Here is an 18039-nt window from a genome sequence, read left to right on the forward strand (position 1 = left end):
TTCTAGAAAACAAAGGACTAGCAGGAAGATGCCTTTCGGAAAACCTACCGTTTTGGTGATCTCATTTTCAACTTCACGGAGGTCTGAATGTTTTTCCAGGGTGGTATTAAGAAACATTTTCTTTAATTTAAACTCTGTCACGAAGGTTCTAACTGAAAATGAAAACATAACCTGTTAGACCTCACAAGGTCCACCTACGCAAGGCTGAGTGTCTGTAAATCTCAAGGCACCCAGCTTTCCTCCACCTCCCAGGATGCTCTCTGTGCATTTCTTTCTCCTGGAGGGTGGAGACCACTCCTCCCTCTTCGGGGCTCCTCTAGCAATGGGAGCACCTACTGAGCTGAGCCTAAGACTCAGTCTGAACGGAGCTTTGGGTGAGAGGCTCCAAAGAGCCCTTTGCGTATGTGCGAGGGCTCTGAGAGAGTGAGCTTTCCTCGTCTCTCCAGTGGCCTCCCACATCTTAGATGCTCAGTGAAGCTGTAACAGAGAAGAGAGATGAGCTGGTCTAAAGAACACACTTCCAGGAAGAGGGGAGGGAGACGTGGGTTGGAAAGACAAATGCTCGTGGGCCCCTATAAAGCTTCGGATGGAGGAAAGCTCTTTCTCTCTAGGTCTTTTACCAAGTTAGTCAGCCCTCCACTTCAAGGGCGTGCTCTGGTTTCCTCTTCTCATGAAAGTCACCTCCATCCATTCCCCATTCCTCTTGCTCAGAGGAAATGCCTGTTCTATCATTGATAAAAGAGGCTTCCAGAAGCCAGGTTACTTCCCAAGATCACCCAGCTCCCAAGGGCCAAAATTAACATTTAACGTCATGTGTGTCCATCTTCCAAGTTCTTCTTTCCCCCTAAACCCCCAGTCCCCTGAGGAATCTCATAGTCTAAGGACAACCAAGTGGCTACAGAGAAAGGTGTCAAACATCTGTAGCAGGACTCCACTCAGGGGGCTGCCAGACTCCACGACTACAAGCCATATAATGAAAACAACCCATATTCAAGACACTGTTGGGTTCAGACATGAAAGAAAGTAGCCCCATTTTCACGGCCCATTTCACTCATAAAATAAAATTCTAGTTAACATCAATTTGTGCTGATTGGGCCTGAGGGTGATAGAACTTACAAATGGGCAGGCAATCAAAAATTAGGACAGCCTGCTTTATATCTGGCTCTTATCTTCCTTTAGATTAAATTCTTATCTTTCCCTCTGGACAAGAAAAAAATATAAATAAACCCAAACACAGAAACACATGAAGCTGCTCTTTCATAGAAAGCTTGCCTGCTGAATTAAGAAAAAGGCCCACAAATGAGCCAGGGAAAACATTTAACATCTTATACTTACTGTCTAAAGCCCTTAATCCTTATTTAACATCTTTTTGCTTGTTCTACAGTTCAGTGAAGCCAGCTGCTTAGGACGCTTTCTGAGAAGCAGGGAGCTCTTTGAAAACATTCCTGGCCGAATGAAAGCATTTCAGCATGCTCTAATTTGCATATTCCTCTGATGTTTATGAACAATGAAGCTAAATGACTTGAAAAGGGAAAGATGATTGTTAACACAATAAGTGGCTCTCCTCCTGATGCATGCTGCCTGTGGGACCCTCCACACACAGGCTTCCAGAACAGTCACCCCACCCCTTCGTCCTCCCATCTCACAGGTCTAGGTCTGTGCCCAGACTCTGTGCAGAAACATATATATGGTAACCATCAGGTACACAGATCTCTTCTGAACCAGGACAGTAAATGTGGCCTCTGCATCTGTGTGAATACGAATAAGGCACCGCAGTGTCCCCCCAGCCCTGCCCTCTCCCAGACACATTCCCATCTTCACGCTGCAGTTACATCATCTGGCTTTAGGGCAATTTTTAACTGTTGACTTACACAGGTTATCTAAATGATTTTTTAAAGATCCAAAATTATTGCTTTATATTCAAAGTAGTTTATCATTTTCATTGCTTTCAGCTCTGGTCCAAGAGATTAGAAGACTAATGTCAAAGGATACCTCCCATCTGGAGACCCCTACCATTTTCCAAGCTTGCTCAAATATATTATTTATTTGATCTTCATAATAACCCTGAGTGGGAAGCAGAGCAGGTGGTAATCTGATTTTACAGATGAGGAAATTGATGCTCAGGGGTCAGTGTGCTGTAGGTGCTGGACATGGAGCTGGAAGCCTGGCATTTGAGTCCCTGGCAAGTGTACTTTCATACTGTTTCAAAATAAAATCATTTCCATCATCTCCATTCTTAAACTGAAAACTCCTTGCTGATTTCTTACAGGGTGTAGCTAAATGGAATAGGTGACCCAACTGCAAATAATCTATTAGAATACGAGGACTTCTCAACTTTGACTGATGTCTATATTCCCAGATTTTTCTTCCTTAAAAATAACGCTTTTGGTGAGGGACGACTCGAATTCCGTTTGGAGGCATCTTTGAGCTCCTCGAGTAGACATCATGAGCAAAGCTCACCCTCCCAAGTTGAAGAAATTTATGGACAGGAAGTTATCATTGAAATTAAATGGTGGCAGACATGTCCAAGGAATATTGAGGGGATTTGATCCCTTTATGAATCTTGTGAGAGATGAATGTGTGGAGATGGCAACTAGTGGGCAACAGAACAATATTGGAATGGTGGCAATACGAGGAAATAGTATCATCAATGTTAGAAGCTTTGGAACGAGTTTGAACAATGGCTGTCTTCACCAGAGAAATCAACTGCTTCCACATGTCCCCTCTCCACATTTTACTACAATGAAAATTGGGTCGTGTACATTTTCCTACTGAACTTTTTTGTTAAATAAACTTCTGTAATAGTCAAAAAAATAACGCTTTGACTTGATCCTCGTATTTTAAACAATTTTCTAAATTCTACCATTATTTTAGTAGGGTACCAACTACTGAAATACATTTCTAGCCCCAGGATGGAGCTGCACCTGCCTGGGGTGCCACGTCAGCAAGTCAAACTTCAGAGTTCCTGTAAACGCTCCCCTTGACCAGTAATGCAGCATATCAGTCAGCCAATCCCCAACAGCGAAGCCAACTCTGGGCTCTATACTTATTTCCTTGTTCCTTGATCTTTCTAAATAAGGTCAGATATGCAACCCCAGCCAATCATGCCCTGTGTCCGCGTTGCTGCTTCTACGCGCTATAAATCTCACTCTTGCCCATAGTGGCTCAGAAAGAGTGTTCCTTCCACTGCTGTGAGGCCCTGTACTTCCCCAGTCCATGGACTGCTTTCCCTTGAGTAAAGGACATCAAACTCGTTACCAAATTGTATTAGTTTTGTCATTTGACACCACCTTCTTAAAAACTCTGATTATTCCCCTCAGCCTATGGGCAATGCAAGCCATGCAAATAACACTTTCAAAGGACACAGACATTTGCTCTCTCAAAAAAACATTTACTGAGCACTTTTTCTGTGTTGAGTATGACACTGGGCAATATAAGATGATTCCAAGTTGAGTCACTGTACCCACCAGCGCCCTATCCAGCTTAGATAACTCTATCTTCCTCACTTGTAATTTCTTCAAGTTCTTCATTGACCTCGGCACTCTAACACAGATTACACACCCTGTGTGCAAGAAAGCTCCCAGAATGAACACAGCACTGTGTGATGGAAGGGCTGTGGGCTGCAAACCTGGCGTCTCACCAAGCGGTTGTACAAGCTGGGCCACTTAGTACTTTGTTAGGGCCTTAGTTTTCATTTGGGTTGTTTGCTTTTTAACCTGTAAAAGGGAGATTATATCTAAAACCAACCATCTTCATAAAATCTATTAAATTTGGGATCAAAATGTGACAAATTGTATGATACAATTATGGCAGTAGCTTTGTAAAAAGTGTATCTTGTCTGTGGACAAGAACATGAAGATCGTTTTGTTTTTTTTTAATTAATTTATTTATTTATTTATTTTTGGCTGAGTTGGGTCTTCATGGCTGTGCGCAGGCTTCTCATTGCGGTGGCTTCTCTTGTTGTGGAGCGCGGGCTCTAGGCTCGCGGGCTTCAGCAGTTGTGGCTCACAGGCTCTAGAGCGCAGGCTAAGTAGTTGTGGCGCACGGGCTTAGTCGCTCCGTGGCCTGTGGGATCTTCCTGGCCCAGGGCTCGAACCCGTGTCCCCTGCACTGGCAGGTGGATTCTTAACCACTGCGCCACCAGGGAAGCCCATGAAGATCGTTTTTAAAAATGAAAAGAATGTGTGAATGTGGTAGGATAATCAGGGTTTTATTCTCTTTTTTCTCTCCCTAAATTTTTTTTTTTACTCTTTGGTTAGAATATTCTTTTGATTTTTTTTCCCCCTAACTGTAGGGTGGAATGGTTAAGCAAATAGTGTTATACACAGATGATGGCATATTTATGCAGTCATTACAAAGTTTGTATAATAGTCTCAATAACATGGAAAAATGTTTAAGGTATAAAGTTTGTACAAATACCGTATGACTTCAACTATATCAAAATATAATACACACTAAAAAAGACTGCAAATAAGGTGCTACATCTCTGAGTGGTGGAATAATAGGCAGTGTCTTCCACTCCCTTCTATATTCCTTAAATTTATTCCTTGGGCAAATATTGATTTTGATTAGGGAGAAAATCAATAAATGTTATTTTGCAAAATACATTGTGGTGCAGAGAAAATTCCAAGATAGACAAACTCTCTTACCCAAATTGCATATCCCTTTTTCCAGTTGGTACCCCACTGGGCATCTGCAGGTGAAGGATCCCTGAGTATTGTTGCACATGGCCAGGGGTGGGCAGGGGTTTGAGAGGCATTCATTCACATCTGCGGAGAAGGGAACACAAGGTCACAGTGAATCTGCAGCAGGCAGCACAATCATAATCCAGTACAAGGGGCACTTCTAAGGGCCAAATGGCACTGGGCGTGATGGGGCCTGGAAACGAGTAGACACTACCCTTGTTCTCAAGGCGCTACCACAGTCTACTGAGGGTGGGGGCAGCCATGAGTACAACTAACTATAAATATAAGGCAGGATTTGAAAGTAAAGAGAAAGTAATGATTTTGATGGAAGGGAGAATTAAGGACTATTTCAAATAACATCTGGACTAAGATTGGAAGAATTTTAATCAGCAGATGTGGGTAGGGGGATTCTAGGCTGGGGCACCAGCACAGTGAAGGTCAGGAGCAGGAAAGTGTAGGGGTTTTCAGGGAGTGGTGGGTGGTCCAGTGTGGCAGGGATGGAGGGAGCCCGCATAAGGGAGCCAGATCGTGGAGGCTCGTCAATGTCATTGTCTGACGACGTTGCTCTGCAGACAACACATAAGCATGCTAATTCTCAAGGAAGCAGGGTATGAATTTTAAAATCTTACTCCCCTACCTTTTGGAGGAAAAGGGAGTTTACTGCCTATCTCAACGTGATACTGTATTGTAGACCACTGCAGATGACTCTTCCTCTTACCCACATTGCAGTCATCTCCTTGCCAGGAAGGTGAGCACACACACTGGTACCCACGGCTGGTGGGGTCCACAACGCATTTCCCATCATGAAGACAAGGGTTAGTGGCACAGCTGTTAACTGAAAACACATTTCAGGTATAGAGCAGTTAATCACACAGGAAAGGTAAGGGCAGTGCTAGGTAAATATTTAATTCTCCCAGCTAATATTTGATTCTTGCTTATTTCTGTGTACTTGCCCTGAGAGGCCACACTAGGAAATAGAATGGGTTCCCAGAGGTGCAGAAGAGATGTATTGGGACTGGATGCTGGCACTAGCTGCGTACATACACACGTGTTAGACAGTTGGATCCCTAAATGCAGGAGCTGGTTCAAATCCAAATACTGCTTACAAGTCCCTCGGCTCGGGAATGATGATTACATTGCCTTGGGATACTTAAATTCTACTTGAATCAATACCAATTTAAAATACACGTTAAGGAGAAAATGATGCCTGATCAACCATCCTCCCTGCTCCAAGTTTTCTCTTTTCTAAAGGTCTCACACTGTAACCGGGCCTCCACATAACATGCAATCATTCAGAACAATGCCTGCAGGTGAGCACTACGACACCCTCTCTTTACGCGGCGTGACCATGAGCCTGTCTAATTCATCCAGGCCCTGGCGATGCACAAGCTCCACTGAACTCTTGGACTCCCAGCTCCCAGGTGCAGTGACCACACTCTCTGTTTGGGTCTGTATAACTGGCCTTGTCATGCTACAGTTATACAATAACTGCCTAATAAAGGTTTCTGATGCATATTTAGAAAAGCCAAAACTCATAACAGGAGAAAAATCATCTCCAAGGAGAAAAGTCAGTGGTAGAATGAGAAAGAGAAGGCAGAAGTCAAGAGTTCTTACTCCAGAATAACCCTGAAGACAAATGGGCTAAACCTGAAGATGGTGTCCCTGCTCCTCATTGCTACTTCATATCTACCTAAGATCACCTGCATGAGCATAGCACCTATATGTACAAACACTGCACCCACGGACTCTGTCACAAAAGACACAGCAACAGCTAGTAACAATGTTCCTAATACTCACCTATAGTTATCACTGCAATGGCTATAATTGGCTTTAAGGAACACTTGTGAATTATGTTCCACCTGGTATTGGAATACATTTGGCATCTGGAAATGAAGCCTGTGAGTCCTGAAGCAGGGATCCCAAACTTGCCAGAAGAAGGAGCCAGCTTCCATTTCCCAGCAATGCTCGGACCACTGGCACGAAGGGGGCACCGATGCATCAGGGCTCTGCGGGGCTGCGTGGGGTCCATGGCCCTCCAGCCACGAGCTGGATGATGGCTGCCTGGTTGGAACTCTGCTTCTAACTCCCTTCCCTTCTTCCCTCCTCCCTTCAGTCCCCATTTCACCCCTTCACCAACAGCAGCTTTCCTTTCCTGAGTCTGGACAAGCTAAATATCCAGCAAATTTTGACCCTGACATCAAAGGAGGTATCATCCTACTTCCTTCTACCTTTCCTTAAGTGATAAAGAATCATGTGGATGGCTTTATTTCCCTTGTCCCAGCAACTTCAACATGGATATAAAGATATATAACCTCAAGGGCAACGTCACAGTCACTATGGGAAAGGTTAGTTCATCATCCTCTCACTGAACACATCTCTCCACCCACATTTATCCACTGACATCATAATCTTAGGGAGACAAAGGAGCCTGGGCTCCCCTGGATCAAGAGAAGTTTCCCCGGTGACTGGGGGGCTGGCTGACTATCTCAGAAGCTCGTGGCTCTGATCCGGGAGCAGGCACCTGCTCACTCTGTGTCTCAGACAGGCCACCTAAAGCTTCTTGACTCCAGTTTTCCACCCTTCAATCCTGCTTCACTACCCCACTCTGGCCTTGCTAGAGTTAAAGGCATGCTTGAAAAGCTCTTGCAATTACGGGGCATTACAAGTTACAATGGCACGACTACTGATGTCACACATGGCCAACGGTATCCTCTCCTCTTTCTCCAGGAAGAATTCTGAAACTCAGGGGTGAGAAAACTGTCACCGTGACATTCTTTTCTGATTTAAGTGCTTCAACAGAAAGCATTTGAGATCACAAAGCAGACCCTGTCCTATGGCGGATTCCAGCCACCCCGAACCCCGTGCAGCCTCAGTGTGCTTGTGCGACTGTGTCCTACCTGAGGCTGGAGATGACGGTGCTGTGGACGACTGGGTGCTGCTCTGAGCAGTGAAGGTGGTCGATGTAGATGTCAACACCTTAGCTGTAGAAACAGGCGTGCTTTGGGGGGAAGGAGATGTTCTGAGGAAATGTGAAGCCAGGCTGTGCTCTTCTGTAGGGGCAAGCCCCGTGGTCCATTCTTTTGCTGATGTGGGCGCACTGGTCAGGGCAATCGATCCGGTGGCAGCATCTCTATTCACTGGGTTCCTTTCCGTGGTGACGGCACCTTCTGTTGAGATGCGTACCACTAGAATTTCAGGACTGGTTGGCGGGAGCCGTTTTCCGGCCACTGTCTGTACTGTTGTAGGACCACCCGTCAGAGATGCTGTGCTTGACGGGGGTTGGGGGCTGGGCACGGGGGGATGAGAGGTCTGGAGAGTGGTAGCTACCAAAGCTGGAGACGTCTGGGCTAAGCTGGTGCTCGTGGCTGGAAGGGTTTGCTCAGTGGAGGACTCCGTTAAGGCCAGGGGCGAAGGGATCCCCAGAGTAGACCTCACTGTTACAGTTTCCGTGGCCTCCACGGGCAGAGTCTCCAGGCTCTGTGGCTTTGATTCCGTAACGATCTTCTCAAGGTGTGGGCTGCTCTGGTTCTTAGGATCTGCTGTTTGACTGTTGGGGAGCATTGCCACGGATGATGCCATTATCGACGTCCAAGCTGAAGTCACAGGAGTGTCCCTTGCCTTGGGCAGGACCAGGGTAGAAGATGAAGGTGGGAGGACTGTCTGTGAGACAGACGGCGAGACAGGGGCAGATGCTGTCAGGGATACTAGTGAGGGTGGTGGCGAGGAAGACGAAGGTGTGGGCACATCAGGGGCGGACTGCAGTGGGTGAGTGGAGGCCCTGGTCGACGGCAAGGTTGACGAGAACTGGTAGGAGTGTGACACTGAGGGCTGGGGCAAGGGGGCCCCTGACGAAGAAGACAACGATGTATCGCCCACAGATTCAGCATCGGTGTCCAGAAGAACCAGAGTGGTCAGCATATTAACGGTGGGTGTGCGGGATGGAGGGCTGGCCGTGCGCAGAACTACTGCCTCAGTGGAAGACTGAGCGTATTCCCCACCGTGGGATGAGACGTTGCTTCTCTCTGTCTGAGCCTGAGAAGGGGAAGAAGAGTCTGAATTCAAAGAGCCTGAGATCTTAACAGAAGAGGTGGAACTCTCCCTTACGTCCAAGGATGAGCTGTGGTCTGCAATGGACAGCAGTGCCCGTTCCCCTTTGGTGAAAGGAGCTGAAACATAGGTGTGGTCTGTGTAGTCACTGGACGTCCCGTGTTCAGGGTGGGTGCCGCTCACTGCATCGTAGCTCATTCCAGTGACTGCAAAGGGAAAAACCAAAGTTAGGTCAAACTGAACAGACATCTGTGAACCTGCACTATGAGACAGACTTTCAGTGTCCCACCCATGAACGCCTGGGGGTGACACACTTTCTCTGGATAGAGACAGTACGGGGAGGCAGGCAGGGTTTGAGTCTGCAGTGAGCAGACCTGCCCTCCTGTGAGGAGCACAGCGGCAGCAGGGGAAATAGTAATAAAAGAGAAGCGGGGCCAGGGGCCGAAGAATAGGGAACAGGTCCAGATTCCTTCCACAGGCCTTTTTTGATGAAAGCAAATTAGTATCTGAAAAGCTCTTAAGACCCCAAATAGAACAATTGTTATGCCTAAATGGAAAAAGGAAAACCCTCCCAACTTTCCATTCTGTACAATGAGATATTTCTTTCCCAGGAGACTGGCCTAAGCCACAACATGGCCAGGTTTCTTTATTGCAAGCATCCTGGCAGACAGCACCACAAATGCCTGGGGCAAGTGTTGGGGAGGTGGGAGAACCCGGAAAGTCCTCTTCACAGGGAGCCGGTAAGGCACTTTCTGGGTTGACAGCGAACTCAGTCACTCTAGGATCATAAGCAAATTGACAGATGAGCTGAGGGAATGCGGCAAGAGATCCTGCCCCTCACCTCCGTCACCTCCGAGGACTCGCGAGGCTGCCAGTGAACCCGAGACCGGGTGGGCATCCCAGGTCGCCGTCACGTTCCCCCGCTGAGTCGGGCGCTCCGCGTCTCTGGGTGTCGCCGCTGAGCGCTCCACATCCCCAGGAGTCGTGCTGCCGTTGGTGAGAGATCGCAGCGTGCGCTCTCCGACTCCAGTGAAAGTAGCCCAGGTGTGCGGGCTGTGAGCGCGGGCTCCGGGCGCCCCCTCAGAAGCCCCCTCCTCCACTTCGGAACTGACGGCCAGCTCAGGACTGTCTTCGGTGGCTGCGAGAGGGCCAAAAAGGGGAGGGCCGGTCACTCGGGGCGTAGAGCTGGGCTGTGTGAGCCAGACGCTTCCCTATGTTTTCTCAGTGTTTTTATTTGAAACTGACAAGGTGAAAACCCAAAATGTGTGTTGTTCTTGCAAAGGCACCAGTGACCGAAACCTCAGGAAGCAGTGCGGGGGTCAGCGTTGCTGTTCAGGTGGCTGGGATTTATGGGAAGGTTTATTACTTAGTGAACAGGATTGATAAGGTATTTCTGCTCGGTGATACATAATAAATAGTGTTTATGTCAGGAAAATTGGTGGTGGCAGCGGGAGAGGTGAACAGTGGGCAAAAGACTAACAACCCTGCTGGGGCTTTAGACCCGACAAGGCCTGGGAGGGAGGCCAGTATCACCTGGAAGGCTTTTACCTCCTGGTAGGACCAGCGATACACGACCCACACAGGGCCTGTCGCTCTATAGTGTCTGTCATTCTATAGTGTAGTTCTTCACCCTAGCACATCAGTGAGAAATGGCATTGTGGTCGCAGGTTACGGGTAGGCTTGGTTTTTTTTTTTTTTAAATGTATATGTTTTATTTCCTTGGTAGGGATGGAACAGGGACAGGTGACACATGAATAAGTATCCTTTTCCTCCTTTCTGAAGCCTGCGCACCTAGAGCCTGTGCTCCGCAAAAAGAGAAGCCGCTGCAATGAGAAGCCCATGCACCGCAATGAAGAGTAGGACCCGGTCACAGATGTGGTCTGACCCAGGCAGCAGGACTTAAGAGACCCACAGAAAGTCCACCAGGAGAGGCTGGAGAGTTGAGTGTACCCGAGCACAATTTCCCTGGCAAAGAGGACAGGGCTGGGACGGACAATGATGGTCGGGGCTCTGTTACACAAGACTTAGGCCAACAACCCTGTCAGGCTGACAGACTTAACACAGGGGAAAGTCATGCCCTGAAACAGAGGGGCTGCATCTGAACCCAGAAAAAGGAATGAACCAAGAACTCTGAAAACTGGATGGCACAATCAGTCAGCTGTGGGCTATTCAGAGGAAAAGAGAGAAAGCATTATGTTAACCCAGAGTGAGGTGGTTTCAGGAACGAGGCTGTTCCTTATCTGGTGCTTTAGAACCGAACCCCAAGGTCCACTCACACTGAGATCACATTTTCCACACCAATCAACTGCGCCCTGACTGCAGAGTGCAGGGTACTGAAGAGACGGAAGAGGGAAAGGCTATGGGACATGAGCTCCTGGTCTGAGATGGCAAAAATTCTGAGCGCCACAGGGGTAGGGCGGAAAGGATTCCTTGTGTTTAGGAGACAGATAGTGTGTTTTCCATTCACAGACATAAAAGAACACAAATAGCCTCCACCCATACATGTGGTATTCTTTACGATAAAGCGTACGCTTTTCCACATCACATCAGTAGTGATAAATGTTAATTTTCCTCATCAATTAGGGTACTCATAGCGGGGGGGGGGGGAAAGAGCTGCTATTATGAATGGTGGAGAGGTAAGAATTTAAACCTATTATAAGCTTAAATGATAAGTTACTGCATTTTTGCTTTAGTCAGCATACAATTACATTGATAAGGCTGTTGAGAATTGTTTTTAAATATTTTCCAAAAACATTATTAAAAAGGAAAAGTTTTCTCAAATTGATAGATTGGACTTCATCAAAATTAAAAAATTTGTGCTGCAGATGACAACATCAAGGAAGTGAAAAGACAACCCACAGAATGGGAGAAAATGTCTGCAAATCGTATCTCTGATAAAGGACGAGTACCCAGAATATACAAAGAACTCTTACAGTGCAATTAAAGAAAGACAAATAACCCAATTTAAAAGCTGTCAAAAGATCTAAATAGACTTTTCCAAAGAAGATATACAAATGGTCAATGAGCACATGACAAGATGCTCACCATCATTAGTCAGCTGGGAAAACTGCAAACCAACACCACTTGAGACACCACTTCTCGCCCACTAAGATGGTTAGAATCAAAAAAGCTGGACGATAACAAGTGGTGGTAAAGGTGTTAAGAAACTGGAACCCTCGTACTTTGCTGGTGGGAATATAAAACGGTGCAGTCACTCTGGAAAACAGTTTGGCAGTTCCTCAAAGGTCAGAAATAGAGCTACCATATAACCTGGCAATTCCAAGAGCACACAAAAACTTGTACCTGAATGTTCACAACAGTACTATTCATAATAGCCAGAAGGTGGGAACAACCCACCCATCCAATAATGGATAAAAGCATAAACAAAATGTGGTGCATCCATACGATGGAATAGTATTTGGCTATACAAAGGAACGAAGCACTGACATGCTGCAATGTGGATGAACCTTGAAAACATGATGCTAAGTGAAAAATACAAAAGGCCACATATTGTATGATTCCATGTATAAGAAATGTCTAGAAGAGGCAAGTCCATAGAGACAAAAAGTAAATTAGTGGATGTCAGAGGCTGGGAATAGCAGAGAATGGGGAGAGACTGCTGATGAGCTCAGAGTATTTTTGGGGTGATGAAAATGTTCTGGCATTAGATAGTTGTGATGGTTGCCCAACTTTGTCAATATACTAAAACCCACTGAACTGTACACTTTAAGTGGGTGAATTGTATAGAATGTGAATTATATCTCAATAAAGCTGTTTAAAAGGGGGTGAAAGGAGAATTTCTCTCGATGAAAGCCCAGACCTGGGGTGAACAACCACTCACGAGAAGGTGATACTTTCACCTTCCAGAAGCTGTGTGATTGCGGCAGGCATGGGGGTATGGCGGGGGGCGGGGGCGCTATACGGTGTGGAAGGACACGGCAGAGAAGTCCCCGAGCTGTGCGTGGGAGGGGCACGTGCCAACAGCAGCATCTTGGAGATGGAACAGAAAAACTGGGGGATATACAGGGATATCGGTATCAACCAGCTAGAAGGATGGCCTGGGAATAATGAGGGGCCCACGGAGCTATTTCATTAATGCGGCAGAAGACTGCAGCCCAGGCACCCCTCCACCGTCCGCAGGGTGCGGTTCCGTGAACGGAGACTCACTGGAGCGCTCCCCGCGTGGTGCCGAGGAGCCCAGGCTTTCTGAGGATGAAGACAAGGACTCGGTGGCCGGTTCAGAGTAGTTCCTCTCACCAGGCGCTGGGTCACTTCCTCGAGACTGTGGGGCGGAGGCTGAAAACCGGGTCAAAACCGAAGCGTTCACAACCTCAGGATGGGAAGTGGAGCTTCCGGTCGCATCTGCGAACGGCTCGCTGTCAGTCAAGAACCAGCGAGCAGTGCTCTCTCCACCTCTTGCCGGTGGGACTGACCGAGACACAGTCGCTGTCTGAGACACGGGGCTGCCACTCCCCGCACCAGAGCTGCTGGCGAGTTGGTGTCCTCTGGAGGCTGAAAGGTGTCAGAGAGAAAAGGCCATCACATGGATGCAAGAGAGATCCCTCCACAACCGAGACGCGAGTCTTCCCTAGGAGAAGGTGCCCTTTGCAAGGACCTTGTATAGTATTTACTATACGTGTAACCTGACGTGCATTTTCAGGTTCTAAATAATTATTTCAAAACTCTTCAGTGTCAGTAAGAGATCAATACTAAAAATAAAAATTGATGAAGATGGGAGCTTTTAAACAGTATGTGCAAAGCAGAGTAACTTATAGGCCTGAATGTTTTATTCTCTTTCCCCAAAAACATGGGGTGGTATGAGCCAGTGAGTATGCTGTTATGTCCATCAAATACAATGTGCCCAAATATTGTGCTTAGAGCATTTTTGTAAGACAGTTCTATTATTAATAAAATTAATTTTGGGGACTTCCCTGATGGTCCAGCAGTTAAGACTCCGTGCTCCCAGTGCAGGGGGCCTGGGTTCCATCCCTGGTCAGGGAACTAGATCCCGCATGCCGCAACTAAAAAGATCCCGCACACCACAACGAAGATCTCACATGCTGCAACTAAGACCCGGTGCAGCCAAATAAATAAATAGATTAAAAAAAAAAAAAAAGATTATTCTAATTTTGAAGTAGAGCAAACAAAAAATCAACTATAGGGGGTACACTAAAACCATGAATTTAGGGAGTATGTTTATATCTGCACATTTTCTTTGTAAAGATGATCTGTACATAAGATAACTGAAGCTAGCTTTAAAGAGCGGGCCAGCTCTCAGTTTGAAGATGATGCTGCAGAGTGAGTGACAAGGTGCACCAGCAGTGGGAGCTCAAGGCGGGGGTCTCAACTCTGTGGTGAGTGAGCTAAAGACCTCGCACTCACTACTTAAACCCGCTGAGTCTCAGTTTCCTCATCTACAAGAACACAGGAGGAATGACGCCTGTTTGACTAATTTCACAACATTGTCATGAGGATGAAAATCAAAATGAGATAATGTGGTATACCAGATAAAGGAGATGGTGTTATTCAAGAACACAGTGGGTTTTTTTTTTTAAAGGTTGCAAATGGTCTTAAAGTGATTCCTTGAGAAAATGCAACAATTTTAAAATGTCCATAATAAATCAAATAAAGATCGAAGACTTACTTGGGGAATCATTTTGCCAAAATTCCCCTGAGACCTTGGAGGACGTAAGGCCAACTCCATTTTCCGTGGATGGCTTAGTGAGTTCCCCATCCCCTGGGCTCCTGATTACTCCACTGTTTCTTCTCCACCCTGCCTCAGAGGGTGAAGAATGGACTGATGCTGAAGTTGTGGTCATTTCAGAGTCCTCAGGGAAACGCTCTGTCTCATTTAGAGGTCCTGGACTGATGGCTAAAGACTGGAGCATCCTTGGGACACCGTCGGGGAACATGGTAGCAACATGGACACTCTTTGTCCCACTGACCGAGGGGCTGTGGACAGCAGTGGAGTTGTTTAAATCCTCCGTACTTCCAGAAGCTAAAATGGAAGAAAATATGCTTCAAGATTAGTTGGGGTGTATCTGGATACAAATGATGTTAATTACATTTCCGTAGATGTATATAGATAAGGTGGATCTAATAGATAAACACACATAACACACTCGTCCGCCCTCTCCTCACAGAGCTAAGTGGAGAAGCATGAGGTCCTTCACCGAGCACAATAAAAGCTTCAGATCAAGCTAAGAGGAAGACAGGAGAAAGCCTCTAGACATGATTTGCATTTGTCTTTATAGAGGAAGCTAAAAACTTCTGCTCTTGAATCCCACTTTATTACTTACACAGGACAGACCATTGTAACAAGGTGCAGGATTTGTTTTCTTTTGTTTTAGCAGTGTAACCCTTTTGTTCAAATGCTATTATAGATTAAAACCCACACATATGGGCTTCCCTGGTGGTGCAGTGGTTGAGAATCCGCCTGCCAATGCAGGGGACACGGGTCCGAGCCCTGGTCCGGGAAGATCCCACATGCTGCGGAGCAACTAAGCCCGTGCGCCACAACTACTGAGCCTGCCCTCTAGAGCCCGCGAGCCACAACTACTGAGCCCGCATGCCATGACTACTGAAGCCCGCGCGCCTAGAGCCCGTGCTCCGCAGCAAGAGAAGCCACCGCAATGAGAAGCCTGCGCAGTGCAACGAAGAGTAGCCCCTGCTCGTTGCAACTAGAGAAAGCCCACAGCAAGAAGACCCAATGCAGCCAAACATAAATAAACAAAATAAATAAATTTTTAAAAAACCCATACATAAAAATGAATCAAAGTGGGTGCCTTGCAGGGGGCCCAGTCACCACTGAGGAGGCCTAGGGCTCTGCAGACCACAGTCAGAACAATGCTGGCCTAGAATAGTAATTCCCAGCCTTGCCACCATCAAGTGTTCTTTATTATTCCCCACCTCATGGCCATAGTAAACCTTATGTTTTGAAAGACTATTAACCGAGCTGCATTTATTAAGTAACAGAGCTTCTAATCAGCAGGAGATACTGATTGTTACCCCACTGATTTGATTTAATTCCATCCAAAAGCAACAGGCTCCATTACTATAGTTAGCTCATTAGGCTTGGGAGACCAGCTCTCGAGCTCACATACTACTCCAGGAGGTCAGGGACTCCAGGTTGAGACAGCTTTTCTGACGAAATGGATGGCAGACACTGGATCAATTGTCAAGAACCTCAAGAACTGAATTATACACCACTGGTCACAATGTGCAGTGTGCTCTGCAGAAGTACTGTGGCTTGCTGGTGGCTCCCGTCCACAAAGAACTTTCCAAAGGATACCCTGAGAAATGACCTCCAGAAGGGCACATTGAAATCTTCATTCCAAACAGGAATAAACTGCAGGAAAGCTTGGCGAGTGGGCAAGATCCAAAGGTAAGAAGGAAGAGTGCTTTTTTTTCTTTTTAAGCCAAAATTTTAAAAAAGTACTCTCTATACTTATATAATGAAAGGCTTCAAATTGTTAATTATGACTCAGGAAAGTAAAAAAGAAAGTTCTCATTATAAACGGTTCCCTGAAGATGAGTCCAATGTGCAGTCATGACCAAAAGCACAAATAAATATCAAATATATACATATAGGGAGAGCACAGGAAACAGAAAGGTTCTTTTCACCTTTGTACAAAACCATAGAACCAGGTATATCTAGAACATAGGCCGCAGGTCTGGTCACTGGACCTTCATGGAGACAAGGAAGATGCAGGCAATCCATAAAACTAGTAATTAAAACATGGGAATATAAAGACCTGGACACAAAAATAGTTTCATCCTATAGCCATACCTACTTAAAAACAAAAACAAATGGACCTGGGGTTTTTGAGCACAAGCCACCCATTCTCCTTGCTTGACCCTGTGATAAACCTTTCTCTGCTCCAAACAAACAAACAAACAAAAAAGGTTCAGTATAAAAAAAGGAAAGCACAACACAGACATGCCCCAAATCCTCACTCGCCCACTTAGCTTCTCAGGCCTAACTTCATTAGAGTCACCATCTATATCCACCAATTACAGCCTCGTCAGATTGCTGAGTGCTCTTTCAAAACACTTTTATGCCCAGTAAATTGCATTATTTCATCAATTCAATGCACAGTGAGATTTTATTGGACTCGGCATGAATACCTTTCCAGCAAAGCAATGGCCTCAGAAATACAATTGTAAAAGTCACAACTGCTGGAAGTCACAAAAGGAAAATGGCTAGGTTTTCCCTGACCCTGAGGGCTCTGTGGAACACTGCTTCACCATCTCATTATCATCAGTATTAAAAGCTCTGCCTTTTACTAACCAATTACGATGTGCCACTACTTCATGTACACCTCCATATATTGTGCTAAGTAAGTACTTTATATCTATAATCTTGTTCAATCCTCACAGTAAAGCTAGGAAGCAGTGTGAATACTTCTGTAGAGCTGGTGCTTCTTAATAAAAAGAGAAAATGCTTGCTCAAACTAATCTACAGTCACCACTTATGTTACTAAATGAGTGCCTGCTAAATACATCTAGGGTGAAATGTACCATGTTTCTAATCAGCAGACCAGCACTATTGATTATTTAATAATTGCCTTTCCTTGCTCATTTTCTACCCTTGAAGCAGCCATTCAAAAATTGGAAGACCATCCATTTGGGAGCAGAAAAAAACTAAATTCCCTAATCTTTATAATAGGAGGTGAAAAGAACGCCTACTCCTCTGAGAAAACTATATGGGTCACTTTCCCATCACAACACAACATACTGGAGCCTCAGGCATGCATCACAGTGCTCACCCTTGGCTTGGCTGCTATCCAGAACTTGCCAAAAATCTGGCAGTAGCGGCTGATATTTGGGAAAGATATGCTAAATCTACAACCTTCTGAGTTATTTATATCCTCTTCCTTTACAGAGTGAAATCACCACGAAGCAATTTACCTGGACCACATTAGCTCAGCTACCCACAGAAACACTTCCATGAGTTGAGATCCATTATTACACCCTCAGCTCCTATTGAGAATCGACAGAAAATATCACCTTTTAAAGAACACCCGCACAGTTTCCACAAAACAGCAATTGAAGGCATTTTCTGTTATGAGCCTCAACATTCCTTATATAAATACTCCTCTTAGAATGTACTGCTCCCAAAACACTGAAGCCTATGGATGAAACTGTATACTCACTTTATCTGACAATAATATCATGCCTCACCCGGTTTCCCTTTGTGCCCTGGCTTCCAGGAAGCTCAGTACTAAATTCAGTGCTCAATTGTAGCCATTTTCACATAATTCAACATACACATATCTCTTTTTGCCTTTAAAAGAGAACTTTTTTC

At 45.8% G+C, this 18039-nt stretch overlaps 1 protein-coding gene and 1 pseudogene across 2 annotated transcripts in view; one reads left to right on the forward strand and one right to left on the reverse strand.

The window, feature by feature from the left end:
* Positions 1-18039, reverse strand: part of HEG1 (heart development protein with EGF like domains 1) — an 81880-nt gene that overhangs the window by 34116 nt on the left and 29725 nt on the right. For both annotated transcript variants that reach the window (XM_061194282.1, XM_061194283.1), the window contains exons 4-10: positions 14377-14730; positions 12900-13244; positions 9574-9870; positions 7583-8938; positions 5404-5520; positions 4650-4769; positions 49-152 (exon numbers count right to left, since the gene is read on the reverse strand). In XM_061194282.1, the coding sequence (XP_061050265.1) occupies positions 49-152; positions 4650-4769; positions 5404-5520; positions 7583-8938; positions 9574-9870; positions 12900-13244; positions 14377-14730 (2693 nt within the window). The remainder of the gene's footprint in view (positions 1-48; positions 153-4649; positions 4770-5403; positions 5521-7582; positions 8939-9573; positions 9871-12899; positions 13245-14376; positions 14731-18039) is intronic.
* On the forward strand, positions 2394-2677 carry LOC133093380 (small nuclear ribonucleoprotein G-like; annotated as a pseudogene).

Source organism: Eubalaena glacialis, chromosome 6, assembly GCF_028564815.1.
Source record: "Eubalaena glacialis isolate mEubGla1 chromosome 6, mEubGla1.1.hap2.+ XY, whole genome shotgun sequence".
Taxonomy (NCBI): domain Eukaryota; kingdom Metazoa; phylum Chordata; class Mammalia; order Artiodactyla; family Balaenidae; genus Eubalaena; species Eubalaena glacialis.